Source organism: Struthio camelus, chromosome W, assembly GCF_040807025.1.
Source record: "Struthio camelus isolate bStrCam1 chromosome W, bStrCam1.hap1, whole genome shotgun sequence".
Taxonomy (NCBI): Eukaryota; Metazoa; Chordata; class Aves; order Struthioniformes; family Struthionidae; genus Struthio; species Struthio camelus.
The window spans coordinates 10,127,210-10,149,434 of NC_090981.1; the positions used below are offsets into that span (position 1 = coordinate 10,127,210).

The 22,225-nt window shown below is 41.9% G+C and overlaps 1 protein-coding gene across 4 annotated transcripts in view; it reads left to right on the top strand.

Moving 5' to 3' along the window:
- LOC104154078 (ceramide glucosyltransferase-like) overlaps nt 1-22,010 on the top strand; it is a 65,843-nt gene extending 43,833 nt beyond the window's left edge. Inside the window, exons 9-10 of one of the 4 annotated variants that reach the window (XR_011137488.1) lie at nt 1,423-1,644; nt 2,765-3,568. Coding sequence is in view for 3 of the 4 variants with exons in the window: in XM_068925808.1 (XP_068781909.1) it covers nt 1,423-1,593 (171 nt within the window). In the remaining variant the exon portion in view is untranslated. Of the gene's footprint in view, nt 1-1,422; nt 3,576-21,955 lie in introns of those variants that run through there. The other 3 variants (XM_009690290.2, XM_068925808.1, XM_068925809.1) reach the window with 3 other exon arrangements.
- The last annotated feature ends 215 nt before the right edge of the window (nt 22,011-22,225 follow it).

Consider the following 22,225-nt stretch of genomic DNA (forward strand, 5'->3'; position numbering starts at 1 on the left):
TATGTTATTAGTGCCAACTACTTCAGCAAAAAAAACTACTTAGAATAACAATAAAACTTCTCTTGGTATCATCAAGGAAATGTGAAATCAAATCCTGTCTCCTATGATCTTCTTCCAACTCTAGTTATAAATAATAGCATGAGATGAGATAGCACTGTGCTTAATTGTAGTTTTGTTTTATACATGCACTGTAGAAGTTTTGTTACATGCTTATCCCTTTCCTTTCTAAATCTTCTGCACTTACACTTGATATCTTTTTGCTCTAGGTGTACCCAAGATTTTTAAGTAATTTTTTTTAATGATACAAGAGTAGATTTGTAGGTTTTTTGCTTGGATGTTTTTAACCTTAGTTGTAATCTGGTGCCTTATATAAAAGCACTCAGCTTATTTACTTAGGTACTGTTTTAATATTGAATAATAAAATTGCATAAGAGTTGTAGCCTCTTTCTAAATCTTCTTATAAATGCAAAAAATGGAACTTCAGCAAAACTATGAGTATGGAGAAATAACACAAATCAAAGAACAGTATTTGCTGTTCTGACGCTGTAGGAGTTCTTCAAACTATTCCTCCTCCGTGCTCTGATCCCATTCCACCCAAATTTTGTCCATAGTTAATCTGTGAATTCAAACTTATTGAATAGTTCTGGTCATCCTGAAAATGTACTTTTGATAGTTGTTGGGGCTTTTTTAAAGTAACTATTAAAAAGTCAGCTGTTCCTCTCTTGATACCATGCGACTCTCCCAGGCTAGTGTAACTTCAGATCAGCTCTTCTGATTATTCTTGCACAGTATCTAGTTGCAACATATGCATTGGAATAGTACTGTGGTACTAATAGCTTTGTGCCAATTCTGCCTCTTCCTTACCCTCTTCAGTTCCAGCTGTGCATTTGGAATGAAATTTCCTCTTGAACAGAAAATATGTAGAGGCTATGAGCTGTTCTGCTCTAACGCCCAATTTTTCCTAAGGAATAGGCCCAAGGCCCATATAGTTGTATTTCACTCCTCTGGGACCATGCAATGTTTTGCTTTCTTATCAAGATGCTGATTTTCTTGGGGTCTGTGGCAAAAAAAAAAATCCCTAGTGACTACCTGAAGGAAGGGGTGTGTGGGGGGGGAGGTTGTTTGGTTTTGGAAGCTTTTTAAAAGTGAAATGAAATGCTCATGTACTACTCTGTTTACTTTGCCTTTCCCTCTATGTACAAGTGACTTTTCAAACCTTTCAGGTCATTGTGCCATTTTCCTGTTTTAACATGCAGAATCATATCTTAACCAGGAAAATTTTCCTGGTTCTTATATTAAAGAAAAAGTACATAAAAGCCATATAATTAGCTTTAGAGTAGATATATGCATATCATGAATATTTAAAGTTGCATTGGAATAATCATTAAACTTAAATGCATGTGTGCGTTTGTATATTTCCAGGGTGGTGCTTTATGTTTTTCAAAACTCGATTACACAGTAGCTTGGTTCATCAGAGAATCCATGACAGTATATATTTTTCTATCTGCCTTGTGGGACCCCACTATTAGCTGGAGAACAGGACGCTACAGATTACGTTGTGGAGGCACCGCAGAAGAAATCCTTGATGTATAGCCACAACTTTCTGACTGTGAATGTGAACATTTTCACATTCAAGAGGAAAAAGTATTACGAATTATGTTTTATATCAATACTTTTGGAAGAAAAAAAAACTACTTTCAATAGTTTTTTGCATGGCTCTTGTATCTGTGAAAAATACATCTGTAGTCTTGGCCAAACAGTACCTTGCTCTTCTGTACAAAAGGAAATTGAGAGAATGCATTTTATATATGAATGCTTTGCAGTAAACTTTAAAAAGACAGTATCATCCAGGATAGGACACAGCTTCTTACTTCATGGTATGATAGCCAGGGGTCAAATGGCAGCTGGATTGCATGAGGCTAGACCTAGTAAAACCACAGTAAAACTACAACTGACTTCTGTAATATCTTAAAAGACTGAGCTAGTAACAAGTTGGGGAGGAGGCCCTTAAATGCCTACTTCTTGTAGTTGCTGCAAAGCAAAATGAACGGGTAGGTAACTAGGACTTGCAAAATCAAAAACTAAACTAAATCTGGAGTCCTATATTTATATGCATCTATATGAAATGTTTTTGTCTACTTTAAATGAACCAAAAATGGACTAAGTTTGATTGGGTCAGTTGGAGGGAGTGTTGAGGGCATCTTTTGGTCAACTCTAATCTTGTTCTGTCTTGAACCCTGTTAATCACTGTGCTATAATTAGCTTAGTTGGTCCCCTTCACAATTCCCATTCTTTTTTTAAGGGGGTGGTTTTGTTTTTTGTGTGAGTGAATGTTTTGATAGGGGAGTGTGTGCATATTTGTGCAGGGTGGGGAGCAGGAATACATTTCAGAAACATTTCACACAAGCTATTTTCTTACACAATGTCTTATTGTTAATAAGAATGTAATATCATGATAGCATAGTCTAGTCTTTAAATTGGATTTTTGTATTCCAGTGGTATGACCAAAAGGAGTAGACTATAACCAAGTTGTAAATGCATGATGCATTCTATCCCTCTCTGCTCCTTGTAACTTGCTTTGCAACCTCATTGTAAGACTGTTCTTAACTTGTGGTGAATTGGACTTGTGTGGGTTTTTATTTTGTTTAAACTTCTTAAAAAATTAAAAAAAACAACAAGGAAAGCAAAGTTAGAGGGGAAGGTCCCACAAGCCTTTTGTTTTTGCAATTATATTTATGCTGTACTTTTTTTTTTTCTTCTTCAGAATGAACTGTCACCATGAATGAGCTGCTAATTGCAGGGCTAACAATGCTGATCTAGCATCTTTTAAAAGTTGGACAACACCTTTATGTTAAAGCATAACGTGTAGCATATTAGCAATAATGATATATATTTATGAAAACTGATATTTTCCACCTTATTGAGCCAATCCATTAACTGACATTTGATACACGTGTAATGCTTTTGGTGTATGTATGTTCCATTCTTTTCATGTGAATCGGGAGGACACTTTCTTCCTGAGGAAAGCTGCACACTGAGAGCCAATCTAGTTGTGACCAAATGAAAGGTTTTGTTCTTAATATCAGGTCTGTATAGCTGAATTTTGCTGACAATGTTTGTTTTTTTATTTGTTTCATGAAGTTTGATGCCATTCGCTGTGCTGCTAACGTGAAGCCTAGCTTGTAAGTTAACTTTATGCTGATTTCTATGCAGGCAGCGTAACAGAGAATTTTAAAAGGCTGAACAGACTTCATTTAAAAAAAAAAGTTCTGTAGTTAAGGATAATCATTGTCTTGATGGGTGCTTTTGCATTAGTAGAACTTTCTTTAGTTAAGAAAACTGAAGCTTCACCTACGTAAATAGCTTGATTTTTCTGTACTGTTTGGTTGATTATGATTTGGAAGCAATACTGTCAAATCTCGTAGAAGCTGCTGCAACAGAATTGCATAAGTTAAAAATGGCTAATTTTAAAAAGTTGTATTGATCAACAGATATGTGGAATATACCATATTTATTTAAAATCATTGTCTTTTTTGTTTAAAAATAAATTTTGATTACAGTGCTTTGATTACAGGAATACACATTTATTATTACCTTCTGTTCAATTTTACTTTAACAGGAGACCTTTGGGATTGAAGTATTAATGGCAATTTTCACATAACTTTATTTTCTAATATGTCTGTATTGCAATGATACCTTTGTTTTCATGTTTTCTTTACACCAGAACCATTTGGGTTTGATTCTGTTTTTTACTGAAATTACTTATGTTAAGGAGGTTCAGTCTGTCCTCCGTCCCCTCTGTGTGTCCCCTTGTCAATGTTAAGGGGAGCACCCCAAGTCCCCCTAACTGCAGAAGCAAGTCAGACACATGTGGTATGGTCAGAACAACAGGTTTACTGTTCTGCTCCAGGCTGCATTTGTCAGGTGCAGGGCTGCTCAACAGGGACTATAGAGTACTGCATCACAATCCATTAGTGAAGAGCTTCTGAGATGAACACTAGTCCCCTGCACCAGCAGACCATAGCAAATGTATCATTGTAGCACTGTATTCCAGGATAACTCACTCATGTTTATTATGTACCTGTGGTTCTGCAGATTTTCCATAAAGCTTACAGCCACAGAACAAGATAAATACACTTCTCATTCTACTGCAATGTGAGTATTGAGTAGCACTTGTCAAAGGACTGATGGAGAATAAATAATCTCTGTACTGCTCCTATATCCAGGGAAAAAGAAGCTCCTCTGCAAGGAGCAAAGAAGGAGAGTAGAAAAAACAAACAAACAAACAAAAGAAAGGAGTAGGAACTTAACAGTCAAAAGATGTAGAAGTCAGAACACGATGGTATATTAGAATAAATACACAGTAGGTGTAAGCTACTATATGGAAACCAGAGTTGGCTCTGGATTTTGATTTCCTCCCCTCCCTCCTCCTGTTTATTGCAGGAAGTAAAACAGTTTATGCTGAAGGAGGAAGAGGAGGACATAAGAGATTTTTTTTTCTTGGGTTCTCTGATACAGAAATTAAATCTGTCACCTATGTAAAAGGAAAGTCAGTCATGCACTACCCTACACCCTATCTTTGAGCAACCTATCCAGGCATGGAATTCACCAGTGGTGGGAGATAAGCAGGTGGTAGCTACCTCCTTCTCCCATTAGTATAGCCAGGAGGCATACTGTGTCCTGGGGGGGGGGGGGGGGAGGATACTGCGCAGCTTTCTACCAGTCAGCATCATCACAGATGGCTCCATCCCTGAAATCCTTGCACACAGGAAATGACCAGAGGCCCAAGTCCTTAAGACTTTCCTCTGCTGAGATTACAAGAGCATGTGAGGACAGCAGCTTCCACCCTGATGCTTTGCACAGGGAAGATGTGAAGAGCAAGTTGCCCCTGAATGCACCTGGTTTGCAATTGTACACCATCTATTTGCATGCATAATCAACTGGGGATGTCTTTCTCTCACACACATGCACGCACACACACACACATACAGGCAACTATAGACCTCCATACTGCCTCGTGGTAAATTCAATACCAAGCTACTGAGCCTCCAGGAAAGCTTGGTGCTAATCCTTCGGGGGAAAAGTTGGGAGAATGTGACAGAAATCTGAGATGTCTTTTATATTAGTTGCGTATCTTGGGGCTATTTAGTCACGTACTTTAAAGCATTAAACAGAGATGAGGTATTAGAGATGCATATTACATGTATAGCACCTTTTCTGTGCTTATATATATATATATATATATATATATATAAAATGGTACATAATTTAACTTCACATAAAGATATAAAGTAAATTCTCACCCAATCTTTTAAGTTGTTAAACTGTTGGAAGATCTGGTCTTAAAACTCAGACTAAACATTATAACCCAGGAAGGAAAAATAAGAGGACAATAACAAGGTCAGTAAAAAGTGATAACAACAATGCAAGGGTAGGTGTCTCCTTGTAGGAACTGGAATCTACTTCTCAGTATCAAGTTGAGGTCAAACCCTCAGTTACAGGAATCGGTGATTAGTGTTCTGAACCAGTCCCATTATGTTTATGGGCACTTCCAGTGCCCATCAGCATATGACTCAATAAATCTGAGAAGGACATGATAGACACATGCAAGAACCAATCTCTCAAAGCTGGATGAGGCCAAAACCAGCTCACAATACTGTAATTGCCAGTCACATTTTTCTTCCCAATCCTGATATTTTTGTATGACTGAAATAAGAAAACTGCTGCATAGACACTGCATGGCTCCTAGTAAATTCAAAATACAGTTCCAAAGAAGCAATTCAGGCAGACAAATATATGCATCTTGTTTACCTTCCTCTGACACCTATGATTAACATCATGGTGTCCTAGGCTTCGCTGTATAACAAGATGGCAGATGGGTCCAGACTGGTGGAAGCTGAGAAGCCTTTCCTTCCTTTCCTAAAGGAAGGTCAGTATTGGCTGGCTGCGCACAGTGCCAGAAGTCATTTAAAGCAGAAGTCCAGCACCCTCCTCCATATGCTGACCAGAGTAACTTCCAGCAATCCCAGTGACCTTGTGCTACAACATGGAGGCCTCAGAGGGATTTTTCATTGCTCAGAGCACAATTAAAATTTTCTGTCCAAAAATAGACAGCATTTACCAGAGAGCACCTAAGGAATTTCTTATAATGGTTTGAAATAGCTGTCATATCTCTGCAGAAGCTCTACTGTAGTTTACCCATAGTAGAACAGATGATTTTCTTCATCTCCATTGGCTGGCATGCTGAACCTATATATTTTTTCTGCTTATTTATTTCTATTGCTGGAATTAATCAGTAGGTAGGTGATTCACTGTGAGTTGTGGACATGACCCAAAGGAAAGCTAAAATTTGACAAAGAATTACAAGCTTATAACACTGTCATCAATCATTTTCTCTAGTTATTCTCTCAGACCTTAGTTTGTACCAGCTTTCTTATCCTCTGGGGCAATGAATACCCTCTCATTCTATACAGAAGAGAAAGTTTCATCTCCACTCAGACAGGTGGAAAATACTGAATACTTAGATGCCCATCTTGAGCTATGCACTGGATTAGAAAACAAATGCTTCTGCCAATAACACTTTTGATTTTCCTCCCTATAAGCACAAGTCATGTCAATGTCCTTGTTATAACATATGCAAGACAAAACAAACTCTAAGGCCAAAGACTTGGGAATTTATTAGCCCAAGAAATGCTTATTATTACATTAACAGAAAAAAACTTGATCTTTCTAATTGTGTATTATTTTTTCCAAAGCTCTTTTTCTTGACCAAAGCCCTCAAACTATTATTGTGCTGAGATTTTCAAGTTTTAAGTAGAAAAGGAAAACAAAAAAGTTGGCTGTGAAGCAACCAAGAGGAAATGGTTCAAAAAACATTTCCCTGCCTTCTTATCTTTCTCCTTCTGCACTTATTTACTTTTCTTCTCCTCCCTGTGGGGATTGAAGGCACGAACCTTGCGTGTAGTGAAGCAAGATTATTTATTTCATATTTCGTCCTCTCTTATATATCGGACCCTTATTATGTAAGAATACAGCTGTGTTCACTGATTACACTTGCTTTGCTACATTACTACAAGCTGCATTCTGCATTAAGATTATCTTCCCTCTCTCATGTCCTTGCCCTAGTTTCAATATCTGCATTCTGATAGCTCACGGGCACCTGTCCGTTTTGGCACTGACACAAGTCTTCATGTTAGGCGCACTTTCCCAGGGCTTCTGGCACTGAGGGAATACTTTGTTGCTACTCCTAATCGTCTTCTGGTACACATCGCCCCCGACATCTCCCCCTTTTTGTTTTAACAAAACTGCATACGCTTGTTGATTGAAGGCGCCATTCATTGCACGCATTGCAGAAGACAGGGAAACAGGCACAAACAGACTAAGATCATCAATAACATAATCAAGCCACTCTTCACAATAGTTAGTAACCACCCTGTGATCCCCCATCCTGAGAACAATCGTTCCAGCCAGTCATTGTCTTCTAACCTCAACTTCACTACGCTCTCTTTCAATCTCAATATACTGTCGTGAATAGATTCCGAGTGATCTGACAAATTCATACAACACATTCCTTCCAAAATCTCACACCCGTGGCCATGCGCCAATAAGAAAAAAAATCTATAGCTGCGCGATTCTGCAATGTAGCATGTCTTATATAATCAACATCAGTAAGCAGCCCTGACAGTGCCATTGCAGTATTATTAGTTTGCTTGGCAAGCCAACATCCTAACTTATTTAAGGTTGCTAAAGCTTTTGCAGCAGCGACCCCAGGAGTAAAAATGGATGCCGTAATAATCTCTCCTGGGTTCCAGGAGGTAAAATCATCTCTACAATCTTTTTGAAAAAGATGTGTAGATCGTCTAGTGCGATTTCGTTGTTTTTGTAGAATCATTGTAGAATCGGGCTAATACATTCCCAATGTTACATTACACCATAAAGTTGTGTTGCGATAAACAGCCAAAGTAGCATTAACAACAATGATTCCCCTTCGAGAGGGATTTCATCCTGTATAATTGAAATATATACACTGATCCATCTGCACAGAATCTAATAACTCTATTTCTTGTGGTTCCCCAGGTAACACCGGTAGATAGGGCGTCCAACCATCCCAAACATCGCCCCACCGACTACAGCCCAGTAGGGCGGCAGGGGTACCATTACAAACTTGATATACTTTTCCGTCTGTCGGAAGACCCACCAGACAAGTTTGAAAAGGGTTAGCAGCCAAAGCCACAGACAGGCAAACAGTGTCCTGTCCTGTGGCATTGGCTATAGTTACCCAAAGATTAGGTCGTTCGGAGACAGAGGGCCACATCCCTCTGCCTACGTCTATTGTTCCCCTGGACATAACACAAAGGCATGTTATTGCAAAAAGTAACATATCGTCTCAGAGTTACGCCGTGACTTCTTCAGATTCTTCGCCACGAAGTTGGCGTCGTACTTCATAGGGCTTAACACACCGAGTAGGGAATCAACGAGGCTGGGTACCTGTAGAAACACAAGCATAACCCCTCCCCCAAGTTATCAGGGAAAAAGGTCCTTTCCATTGGCCAGAGTCCAGATCATGGGCCATAACCTGTGCTTGTCCTGAGGGAAGAAGGCGTGAAAAAGAGTTAAAATGGGAGGCAACAGGGGTCTGCTCATCATGGACCCGATTCAAAAAGTTAAGGACATAGGAGTCCCATACCCCTCGGTTCCCCCTTTTTGTTTAGAGAGCATTTGTTTCAAAGTACTATGGGCACGTTCAATCAAAGCTTGCCCGGTAGGGTTGTGAAATACCAGTTAGATGTTGGATTCCCCAGGCTTGAAGAAAAGAGCGAATTTTCGCAGAGACATATGCAGGACCATTATCAGTCTTAATGGTACGAGGCACACCCATAAAAGCAAAAGCTTGCGTCCAGTGAGCGTAGACATCCCAAGCGCGCTCTCCGCGATGAACACTGGCAAACAGTAAATTAGAATAGGTATCCAGAGAAACATGAACAAAGCGAAAAACACCAAAGTCTGCGATGTGAGTAATATCTGTCTTCCATTTGTTTTAATAGAATTGTTCGAGCTTCAGAATTATCCACTTGTCTTTCCAATGCAGTACTAAGGCGGTCCACGAACTGCATATAGCTTTCAGTAGCATTCTGCTTGATCGTCGCAAATGACTTAAATCCTTTCCCATTTTCATCAGGGAGGTTTAACAAGTCTCTTAATACCTCTCCTTGGCTTTGCACCAACGCCTCTCAAGCAAGACGTAGCTGTGCTGTATGTTCCCGATAGGGGCCCTCCCCCAAAAGTACCGCAGTGCCTACTCCATACAATGGATCTCCTGGCTGCCGATCCAAATTAGTCACAGCCGCTTGATCACAACTATTTTGCCATGCCTGCTGCCACAACATATACGGTGTGGGGGGTTAACAAAAGCTGAGCCAGCGTACGACAGTCATTGGGTGTTAAAATCATATTATTAAAAACCGATTGTATCAAGCCCCACGCATAGGGAGAGTTAAGTCCAGAGTCCCTGATACTTTTTCAAAGTTCCTTTATTAAACTAAAATTAAAACCTTCCCAGGTGGGGGCTTGACCTTCGTGCAGGAGGACAGGCATTGTGAGGGCTTGAAGGCATTCAAGGTCTCCTTCTGCCAATGCCTGAGCTCGCACGTCTTTCCACCGATCTATGGGAGGTACAGACATAGCAACCGGCATCGATATAACGGGTTCAGGAGTTTGCGGAGGGAATAAATCTGGTTCTTTTTCAGGGTCTACAGGGCCAGGGTCAAATGGGTCCGCAGATTCACTGCCTCGCATAGGAGGAGCAGAAGGTGTCTTAGCCGCCTTCTGCATACTTTCCTGGTGATTCTGATCTAACACATTAAATATAAGTCGTCAGGTCGTTAACAAAGAAGGAGCGACGGGATCATCCGAGGTTGCAGCATTCCACAAACACACCCCAATGGTATCCCAAGTCCCTTCACTATATATATTACTTGTATCAGCTTCTTCAACATGCGCTGAGATCCAAATTAAAAGCTCCTTTAATTTTTCTGCCTTTACAGATACTTGCCGTTTCTCTAAAAAACGCTGCATAACCTTGTAGACAGATTTATATTCTGCTGATACAGAATTTCCCACGTTCCCAGCTGCTTACTTCCATGAAGGCAATGGTAAAAATGCTGCGCAGCCTCTATCGAGTTCAGCTGGGCTCTCCACCGGATTTCTCTCTTCAAGTCCCTGATTCAGGGCGCCATTTGTGGGGATTGAAGGCACGAACCTTGCGTGTAGTGAAGCAAGATTATTTATTTCATATTTTGTCCTCTCATATACCGGACCCTTATTATGTGAGAATACAGCTGTGTTCACTGATTACACTTGCTTTGCTACATTACTACAAGCTGCATTCTGCATTAAGATTATCTTCCCTCTCTCATGTCCTTGCCCTAGTTTCAATATCTGCATTCTGATGGCTCACGGGCACCTGCCCGTCTTGGCACTGACACAAGTCTTCATATTATGCGCACTTTCCCAGGGCTTCTGGCACTGAGAGAATACTTTGTTGCTACTCCTAATCGTCTTCTGGTACACATCGCCCCCAACACTCCCCCACACCCCTCCCTTCACAAATATGCATTTTACCTTCTAGATTAACCACAAGAAATTTCTCATTATGTTGCATTTCAAAAAAATCAATTAGGAGGGAAAGATTCTGGGGCGGAGGGGGTCCACATCAATAGAAATATAAAGTACTTATTCTATCCCAGCTAGGGAGAGAGGTTAAAAGAAAGAAAAGACTTGGGAGAAATCAGAAAATAAAATCATTAAGACTTTAAGATTCTTTTAAGCTATTTCACATCTCTCTCTCCTTGCTTTTAGAGCTCTCTGACTCCCTTCCTCTTCACTTCTCTTCTATATACATTTTGCACTTAAAAGAGAAAGCAGAAAAGGTTTACAGAGGACCAAGACAGCCACTCTAGGAAGGGGACAGCCAACGTGAAAGCTATATTATCTACCTCATGATTATTGATAAAGGGCTGCACAGTTGTTATGCCATTCCCTGATTAGCTGACTAGCAATTGCCAGCTGGTCTGGGCATAGAGTGGCCATGTGACATGCAGTCACTGGGTAGTAATGGATCTACTATTAAGTAAGCCAGACACCAAGGTGCAGGGAATCATGCAATTAGGAAGTCTCCCTGAACTCAGGCTACAACAGTGCCTGTGTTTTTTGGGAGTCAGGGCACATTGCCAGATCTGGCTACTGACACAGATTTCTTTCCAAGGAGCTCAATGAGAGACATTTTAGGTATCTTGCTTTAAGTACAGCTCTCTGACACCTCTCTCTCTCTCATGGGCTGACTAGCTTTGCTTTACTGTGCTGCCAACACAGAAGAGCCCCTTCTGATAGGCCCAGTTTTGTAAAGCAAAGGAGGAGACTGTGTGCCATTTCAGCCCACACATGGATAAAAGCACTCACACATGCCAAGAAAGCTGATGAGCCAAGACACTGATCTAGCTGCCAGCATGGGATGATTCCGGATGATTTTTCAACTGTGCAGGGAGAAAAGAGGGAATGGAAGTTACTAACAGTACTTGAAACCCAACAGCTGTGGAAGAACACTTATTCCCCTGCACTCCCCTCCCCCAGCATCTTTTTTACCCACTGAAGAAAAAAAGGCTTTCTATTTCATGACCAGCAAAGCAGTGCAAATACCTATTTGTGGTCTTCAAATGAGATCTACATTGCACAATACAGTTAAGGCAAGACTACCTAGAGCTGCTAAGGGTTTTGTGGCTCTGAAAGAGCATTCAGAAAAGAGTTTCCTTGTCCTCAGGGAACACCACAAAGGTCTATGCTTCTCTTAGCTCCCTCCCTCTGCCCGGGATGTACAACTTTCCTTTGGGATGACAAAGACTGTTCTGCTCCCTGCGCCTCATAGAGGCTAGGAAAGGGTTTGAAATCACTGCCCTGCCCCCTTTGGAGTTTATCTGAGGGGATGTGTTGAGAGTACAGTCCTTGGGTTACCAAACGCAGGCTCTGTGATGATGGTCTTACTTGTGAGGAAAAAAAATTAAATAAATAAAAAGGAGGTGTGGGTTTTTCATGCATGCAAGTTCCTGTTCCACCTCCTACCAAATTCCACACTTGGCAGGCCAAACTCTCCTCATCCTTGTGCTAAAGTCAAACAGGAATTAAAAAATAATGGGCATTTTAGAATAGACAGAGTCTAGCAGACTGTCTGAAGGAGCTCATGTATATTTATACCTAACTGCTGTGTAAACTTTGTTCAACAGCTACCACCAAAGGAAGAAATGGAGGGGAGACAAATAAAGGCTAGAGAAAAGATAAAAGGGATAAAATAATATACAAAGAGTATATAAGGCCACAAAAGGAATCAGAGTGGGGGAGAGGGCTGAGCCCTCATCCTCAATGCTATATCCCAGGACTAGTACAAGGACAGCTTTTATCCAAGATAAGAAGTGACAGGTGCCCCACCCACAACTTCCGGAGGAAGCCCTGACCCTACTGGCAGTCACATGTCCCGCTTGCCCCAGAAGTCCCTCCCCTCTTCCAGTCATGTGGTCTGCTTACTACACCTCATTTTGCCCCTGGGGGTTGCCATTTTGTAAAACATCATACCCCATGCGTTCACAGATTGCATTGGGATTGGCTTCCAGTATACCCAGAAGTATGTCAGAACAGGAAGTCCCTTCCCCCTATATATCCAAGGGCCACCATTTTATCTCAGCCACCATTTTATGGCAGGGAGTCACAATTTTGTAAAATATCATGATGCACATGTTTTCATACTGCTCTGTGATTAGCTGGCAGGACCACCCATCCCTTTCAGTTTACCTGGAAGTATGTCAGAACAGGAAGCCCCTGCCCACTACATACATGGAGGCTGCCATTTTTAACATCATACCCCCCACGTGTTTTCATACTGCTCTGTGATTGGCTGGCTGCAATTTCTTGAAACCATCATACCTACGAGATGTCAGAGTGAAATTTTAGGCTAATTCACAACAAGGGAACAACTCTTAACTAGCTTCACAAGGAAGCAACTGACTAGCACAGGAGCTATCTATGTGAGAGTTTTGGACAGTCACAGAGATTCCCCAGGCATCTTCTGCTGTGCACAGACCAATTGTTAGGCACCATTAGAATACTTAGAATAACAGACATGCTGACGTTGGAAGGGGGCTCAAGCAGGGTCTGTGAAAGCAGATTGCCCAGGACCATATCCAGGCAGGTTTTGAATTTATCCAAGGATGGAGACTCCACCAACTCTCTGGGATACCTGTTCCAGTGTTCAACCACCCTCACTGTAAAGAAGTGTTTTCTTATTGATAGAGCAGCTCCTCCTGGACACCATCTCCAAGCATATGAAGGACAAAAAGGTGATCAGGAGTAGTCAGCATGGATTTACCAAAGGGAAATCATGCTTGACCAATCTGATAGCCTTCTATGACGGAATGACTGGCTGGGTAGATGAGGGCAGAGCAGTGGATGTTGTCTCCCTGGACTTCAGCAAGGCTTTTGACACTGTCTCCCATCACATCCTCCTAGGTAAGCTCAGGAAGTGTGGGTTGGATGAGTGGACAGTGAGGTGGATTGAGACCTGGCTGGATGGCAGAGCTCAGAGGGTTGTGGTCAGTGGAGCAGAGTCTAGTTGGAGGCCTGTAGTTTGCGGTGTCCCCCAGGGGTCAGTCCTGGGTCCAGTCTTGTTCAATGTATTCCTCAATGACCTGGAGGAAGGGACAGAGTGCACCCTCAGCAAGTTTGCTGATGATACAAAACAGGCTCCTGGAGCCAGTCCAGAGAAGGGCTACTAAGATGATTAAGGGACTGGAGCATCTCTCCTATGAAGAAAAGCTGAGAGAGCTGGGCCTATTCAGCCTGGAGAAGAGAAGGCTGAGGGGGGGATCTTATCAATGTGTACAAGTATCTGTAGGGAGGGTGTCAAGAGGATGGGGCCAGACTCTTCTCTGTGGTGCTCAGTGACAGGACGAGAGGCAATGGGCACAAACCAAAACACAGGCAGTTCCATCTGAACATGAGGAAAAACTTCTTTACTGTGAGGGTGACTGAGCCCTGGAACAGGTTGCCCAGAGAGGTAGTGGAGTCTCCTTCCTTGGAGATATTCAAAAGCCATCTGGACATAGTCCTGGGCAATGTGCTCTAGGTGACCCTGCTTGAGCGGAGAGGTTGGACTAGATGATCTCCAGAGATGCCTTCCAACCTCAACCATTGGTTAAGCATAATTTCCCCTTTGTGAATTCATGCTGACTACTCCTGATCACCTTCTTGTCCTTCATGTGCCTGGAAATGGCATCCAGGATGAGCTGTTCCATCACCTTCCCAGGGATCGAGGTGAGGCGGACTGGCCTGTGTTTCCCCGGATCCTTCCTCTTGCCCTTCTTGAAGATAGGGGTGACATTTGCTTTCTTCCAGTCCTCAGGAATCTCTACCAATCACCATGACCTTTCAATGTTTATAGAGAGTGGCCTTGCAGTGACATTGGCCAACTCCCTCAACACTCATGGGTGCATCCCATCAGGGCCTGTGGACTTGTGGATGTCCAGTTTGTTTAAGTGATCCCTAACCCAATCCTCCTCCACCAAGGGAAAGGCTTCCTTTCTCCAGACTTTCTCCCTGATCTCAAGGGCCCAGGATTTCTGAAGGCCAGTCTTACCAGCCAAGACTGAGGCAAAGAAGGCATTCAGTATCTCAGCCTTTTCTGTGTCCTTTGTCACCAGGGCCCCTGCGCCATTCAGTAGTGGGCCCACATTTCCCCTTGTCTTCCTTTTGTTACTGATGTATTTATAGAAGCCCTTCTTGTTGTCCTTGACATCCCTCGCCAGATTAAACTCCAGATGGGCCTTGGCCTTCCTAGCCCCATCCTTGCATACTCATACAATGTCCCTATGTTCCTCTCAGGTTACCTGTCTATGGTTACCTTCCACTTTCTGTATTCTTCCTTTTTATGTCTGAGTTTTGCCAGGAGCTCCTTGTTCATCCATGCAGGTCTCCTGCCACCTTTGCTTGATTTCCTGCTCATTGGGATGGACCATTCTTGAGTTTGGAGGCGGTCATCCTTGAATATCAACCAGCTCTCCTGGACCCCTCTTCCTTCTAGGACCCTCTGCCATGGAATTCTTCCAAGAAGGTTCCTGAAGAGGCCAAAGTCTGCTCTCCTGACGTCCAGGGTTGTCATCCTGCTTTTTGCCCTGCTTCCTCCTCGCAGGATCCTCAACTCCACCATCTCATGGTCACTGCAGCCAAGGCTGCCCCCAACCTGCACATCTCCAACCAGTCCTTCCTTTTTTGTTAATACAGGGTCTAGCAGCACACCTCTCCTCGTTGGTGTCTGCACCACCTGGGTCAAGAAGTTAGCCTCGATGCTCTACAGGAACCTCCTGGATTGCTTGTGCCTTTCTGTGTTGTTCCTCCAGCAGATATCAGGGTGGTTCAAGTCCCCCATGAGAACCAGGGCCTGTGATTGTGAGGCTACTTCCAGCTGTCTGTAGAAGGCCTCATCAACTTCTTCTTCCTGATCAGGTGGCCTGTAGCAAACACTCACAGCAGTGTCACCCATGTTAGCCTGCCCTTTAATCCTTACCCATAAGCTCTCAGTCACCTGCTCATCATCCACCCCTAGGCAGAGCTCAATACATTCCAGTTGCTCTCTCACATGAAGGGCAGAGGGTGATAAAATTATTTTGAGAGAATTGCATTCCAGTCTTTTTAAGCTTCAAGACTGGAAACATCACAGTTCAGTTTCTTTGCTAAAGTAGGTCAGAAAATTGACTTTTTTGTCAGTCAAGTAATCGTTTGAATATAAAAAACAGAGTCAGCCAACCAGAAGGATAATTACTTTTTGGAAGCTTGTTATAGGGACTCTTCTTTGTTCTGTCCAAAAATAATGGAATTTTTCCAAGCTGGAATGAAATAAGAAATAAACATATTGCATTTGCAGAAATAGAAAAAATGGTATTATTTCTAAAATTATGAAATGTTCTTATAGGAAATGTTTGAAATAAATTATTAAGCTCTTTGTGCAAATTTTTAATCCAAGACATTAAGGTTACTTATAGTTGCCATTTCTACTTTTTACTAGCATGCATTTAACAGTTTTGTGAAGTCAGCAGGAATATTAACACCTTTTGTGGGGTATGGTGTGGAAAAAAGAGAGATACATCTGTTCACGACCTGCTGAGTACTGGAATAGCACCCCTTCTATCCTTTTTGTAATCATAATATAACTCTTCGTCCCCTTTCTTTACTCTTTGCAGAAAGGTCTCTGGGCATCCCTCGAGTGTGCACGTTTCAGGGTCAGTAATTTATGGAAGTATAGAGATACAGGGGCTAAATCAAATGCCCAGTGACTGACAGAGTAAGAAAGACTCTCTTCCTGGCTTCGACAGAAGCTCTGCGGTAGAAGCTTGACTGTATTCGTTCACTGTCCTTTGTGACTTGTTTGGTTGAAGTAGAATTAGAAGTCAGTGATAACCCCAGTGTCAGCATAAACCATAAGCTCTTTAAACCGGTTTTAGTATATTCAGCCACAACTTCCACTGCAAATAGTGGCTTGATGTGTTGGGTTGCAGATTGCAATTTTGACAGATGCTTTATTTTGTGTCATGGTGGTAATTAAGTTATTCCTGCATGCCTCTTCTTTATATGACTTTACAGATTATGACTCTGCAGACAGATAAGCAGCAGTGTGAACAGACCAACTTGCACATTAACTCTGAAGAGTGATATGGACTCACTATTCAATTAAAATAATATTTGATATTTCTACAGTTGAGGAATTTTAATTGCCACCTAGTACTTCCAGCCTTAAAAAATCATTCTTATTTTAGTCTGTAAATCGATACTAAATATTGCTTATCTAACTAAAAATATTAATTTTTTTACTATTTTGTTTAAAAAAATCTGTAGACTGATTTAATTCATAAATTGCTATGTATATTTCTCTTTCAGTATATTCTTGCAAATTTGTCATGAGCAGTATTTACATAAATGTTTGTGTAAGAAAATGTAACATTCCTTTTCCTCTGGAATTGCTCTTCCAAGAGTGTGTATAAAGCAGTCTGTGCTCATTTTTGCAGCGAGCTGCATTATACCTTGGTATTGTCTTCTGAAATAATTCCAGGTTTTCTAGTCCTAATCCTGGAACCCCCTGACTCATGTAAAAAGTTCTTATCAATGCATCCAGACCCACTGGAGTCATCATGAAAAGTCATGTGACTATTTATAGGTTCATATTTAAAATTCAAAAATTGACTGCTAGTTCTTTTGCATTCCAAGCTGGACAGCAATGTGGTCTTCACTCACACTCTGAAAGTAAAACTGTTGCATCTCTCCCTTTTATAATTTCACAAGTAATCTGAAAATATAGGACAACCTTTGTTAATATTGATTATGTATGCTGATACATATGAAGTCACTTGCGTCTTCTTGATTTTTCAAGACTCAACTACAGACAAATAGTGACCAGCACTGAATAGCAAATTTGATCTGGGAATTCTGTAAAAATCTATGAAATGGGTGATCAGTGGCACAGAGTCTAGTTGGAGGCCTGTAGCTAGTGGTGTCCCCCAGGGGTCAATACTGGGTCCAGTATTGTTTAACTTATTCATCAATTACTTGGATGAAGGGATAGAGTGCGTCCTCAGCAAGTTTGCTGATGATATAGAACTGGGAGGCGTGGCTGAGACACCAGAGGGCTGTGCTGCCATTGAGAGGGAGCTGGACAGGCTGGAGAGCTGGAGAGTTGGACAGAGGAGAACCTCCTGAAGTTCCACAAAGGGAAGTACCAAGTCCTGCACCTGGGGAGGAATAGACCCAGGCATCAGTCCAGGCTGGAGGCTGACCTGCTGGAGAGCAGCTCTGCAGAGAAGGACCTGGGGGTCCTTGTGGACACCAAGTTGGACATGAGCCAGCAATGTGCCCTTGTGGCCAAGAAGCCAATGGTATCCTAGATTGCATTAGGCAGAGTGTTGCCAGCAGGTCGAGGGAGGTAATCCTCCCCCTCTACTCAGCCCTGGTGAGGCTGCACCTGGAGTCTTGTCTCCAGTTCTGGGCTCCCCAGTACAAGAGAGACATGGGCATACTGAAGCACATTCAGCAAAGGGCCACAAAGATGATTAGGGGACTGGAGCATCTCTATTATGAGGAAAGGCTGAGAGAGCTGGGACTGTTTAGCTTGGCGAAGAGAAGGCTCAGGGCGGATCTTATTTATGTGTATAAATACCTGATGAGGGAGCAGTGAAGAGGACAGAGCCAGGCTGTTCTCAGTGGTATCTAGTGACATGACAAGAGGCAATGGTCACAAATTGAAATACGAAAAATTCCACTTAAACATAAGAAAAAAATGTTTTACGCTGAGGGTGGTGAATCACTGGAATAGGTTGCCCAGGGTGGTTGTGGAGTCTCCATCCTTGGAGATATTCCAAACCCAATTGGACAAGGTCATGTGTAACCTGTTCTAGCTGACCCTGCTTGAACAAGGAGGGCGGGCTAGGTGATCTCCAGAGATCCCTTCCAACCCCAACTGTTCTGTGATTCTGTAAAAACAAGTAGAGGGGACAACTCCAACTACCCCTGTGAACAAGAGGCAATCCAAAACAACCTACTGGCCTCATGAAATGAGAAGAAGACTGACAATCCTGCTAAGTGTCATGGAGGAGCGAGCGGGGGAGTGATGCACTTCACTCAGAAGAGAGAAGCAGCAATATGTTTTATTGAGATAAGATAGTGATTTAACAAAGTTCAATCGTAAATAAGACAGTGATTTAACAAGGGTCGACGGCAAGGTTCACTCGGTTATTTTCTGCGTGGAGGACAGGGTCAGACAAAAGTATTATTAGTAATAGACATAATAATGTTAGAGTTAGTAAAAATCACAACTGGATGAAGCATGAGATTAAAAATTCCCATTGCTGTCGGTGACCATCCTGGAAGAGTTTCCCACCAATGATATTCTCCATTCTTTTTCACTCTTTCCAGAACATGGTGTATTTCTTCTGTATCATGATGAACGGTGATTAGGATTCTTTGTCCATTGTTTTGGATGCATTTCAGCAGTTGACACAGGTCATCATGTTGTAGCAGTTTTTTCACCAATGTAAGATTCATTCCGATGGGGGTAGGCAAGGGCATCCACTATTAGTTGGTGATCCCTTTCATTGATCATTTCCCATTAAGGCAATATATCAGATTAAAAGCCATTGATTAGTTCCCAAGGCTAACAAAGATCGCAATGGATGTTCTAATTTGTACAAATCACTTGTTGTTGCACTTAGTTTATTTACAAGCACTTCAGCATCTATACTATTTAAGACTCCCAATCCTGTTCCTATGATACTGGTCACATCTCTCCTCGTTCATTTTAGAGAGGTGAGGGTTCTCCCATGCAACCATGCCAACCATCCCGAGTAGGAGGTATTTAGAAATGGTGAGCAGGTTGGTTTGATTGTGGAGATATTAATTTGCATCAATAGTTCTACTTGTTTGAGAGACCACGATGGATTAAATAACACTCGTTGTTGGCCTGCATATTTGTTCGCATACGGTCCAATGCTAGAAATCTGTGGGGATAGGGTTTTTTCATCTTTTGTAACAGCAGAGACATGGATGTATGTACCTCCAGTGCGTATAGTATGATTGAACCTCCATGCACATTGTATTAGTTTCTTTGTATTTCTCTTTAACATAACATCCATTGAACAGCTACTAGCCTTTTTACAATCTTGCCTCTTTTCGTAAAGATTATTTTGATGACTAAGTAAGGACATAATCCCTTTATGGTTTGGGGTTGTATTTCACATATTATACTTATATTCCATTCTGTCAGATTTAGGTGAGGATTTAGAAATCCTGACTCTGTAAAAATTATAGCTCTTGTTAGCAATTGTTATTGTATATATATTTAGGTCTGAACACAGCGTTCTTATTTAAACTCCTCAGTACAACTAGGGGAGTATTCACAGTAGGTACGGATGTCATTGTCAACAAAATCTTCAACAGCAGCAGAATAACGCATCCTTTCATTTTGTTGGGTGCTGCAAAACAAAAGGGTAGAATAGGCCCACCTTGGTGGGGTTGTCCGGACTTGTTACCCTGTTAAAAAGAAGGAAAAAATCCATCGTGCACTAATTCTATGTTTTGTACCACTGCTATCAGTAGCTTCCCAGGCAAGTGGGCCACGAGGTTTAGTTAGAGTCATAGGTACAGTACTTATAGATGGTAAATTGACCGTGACAGGTTGTCCTGGCTGTAATGTTATTGGATATCTTCCTTTTCCAGAAGGTGGAGCGCCAAGCCCAGCTCTTGCAAAGAATGCTCGGCTTACAGGGCTTCCAGTAGGCCCATACCAATCATTCAATTGATGGAGTGCTTTGGGAAGTCATATATCCCATTGGGCCTCGTGCAGTTTAAGACTCCTTTTCAATAAGCCATTAGCTCTTTCTACCATCCCATTTGATTGAGGATAGTATGGGGTGTGGAATACCTATTGAATTCCTTCTTGTTTTGCCCAATCTTGCACTTCCTTACATGAGAAGTGTGAGCCATTATCCCTTTGGATAACATCAGGAGCAGGTAGATTTGAGAACCAAAACGATAGCCCTCGTACTGTATTTCGCCCATTGGCCTTTTGACACTTCGTCACCATAAGCAGGCCGGAAACTACTTCCACTCCTGTGAGGATATATCAATATCTCACAGAGGGTTTTGAATGGCCTGATATAATCAATTTGCCATGTAGACCATAAAGTTTTTCCTTCATTGATATGTAGAGGTGATGTTTTAGCAGGAGGATCTGCTTGTAATTTTAATCTACACTGGGGACATTCTGTAAGAATAGTTTCACAAGTTTTCCTGTTTATGGGCCAACCCTTACTCTGTGCAGCAAAGTAAAGCGCTTCTTTACCTGTGTGGCCTAGGTTTTGATGTAACCATTCTCCCAACTGATACCACTCGGGATCTAAGGTGATTTTCCTAATTTTAGTTAACTCATCCACCTTTTGGTTACACTTCGTGGCATGTTGGCTATCCTTGGCATGAGCTTTCACCCATCCCATCTTGAATGGTGTTTTCGGGCTATATTTAGTAATAGTTGCCAATCTTGTTTTCTCCAAAGTGGAGATCTATTTGTTTCCCAATTCAAGGTTACCCATTGCCAGAGCCATTGTGTGGCACCGGCCCACACAGCATAAGAGTCTACCCATATGATTTTTGCTCCATTCTGTGCTGCCAAAACTACTCCTCTTAATTCTCCTACTTGTGCACTGCCTTCACCTTCTTCTATTACTTGTTTGCCAGTGGTAATATCTAATGCAGCGGCCTTATATTGCCATTTACCGTATATCCTTTTTGCTGAGGCACCAGTGAACCAAATATTTTCTGTTGCTGTATCCTCAGTGAGGGGCGGTGCATTCAGAATTGGTGAAGGTTTAAAAGGTTGTTGTAATGCTAAGGGGTCTGTATCTACGGGGATCTGTAATTTGGAAACCTTAGCATGTCCTTCAGTTAATTGCATATTTTCTGCAACTCCTGTTAGGTAGGCGTACCATTTTCTGATAGTGGGTTTTTGTGCAACTCCTTCTGGGGGAGCAGTCCCCTTTAGGATTGCTTCTAGCAAATTAAATGGTCCTCTAGTTGCACAGGTGGTCCCTGGTGTATTTCTCAACTTGTTTAACTGCTCGGACTAAAGATAAAAGTCCTTTTTCCCATTCAGAATATTGTTTTTCTGTTTCCTTAAATGCGGTTGAGCTAAATAATAAAGGTCTTTTTGGTCGATCGGGGCCAGTTTGGAACAGGTTACGGTAAGTAGCATGCTCAGCGAAACCCCATGCGGCTATAATAGGGTCGCGGGGGTGTACTGGTCCCAATGACTGATATGTTTTTAATTTCTTCAGTTAGAGTTTTGATCGCCTCTTTGTGTTCTAATTTCCACTCCCAGGGTTTGCCTTTCCATAAGAGTGAATATAATGGATGAGCACTAATAGAAAATCCAGGTACGTGCTTCCTCCGATATCCTAAAGTTCCCATTAACTGTTGTAACCCCTTCCTTGATTGGGGCATTTGCAGCTCTTGGATTTTTCTTGAAGTGTCTGGAGGAATCACTGCACTGCCTGATATCCACCAAGTACCTAAAAATTTTACTTCCCTACTTGGTCCCTGGCTTTTTTTCAGGTGGAACCTCAATTTCTGCTTTATGTAGTGCTTGCCA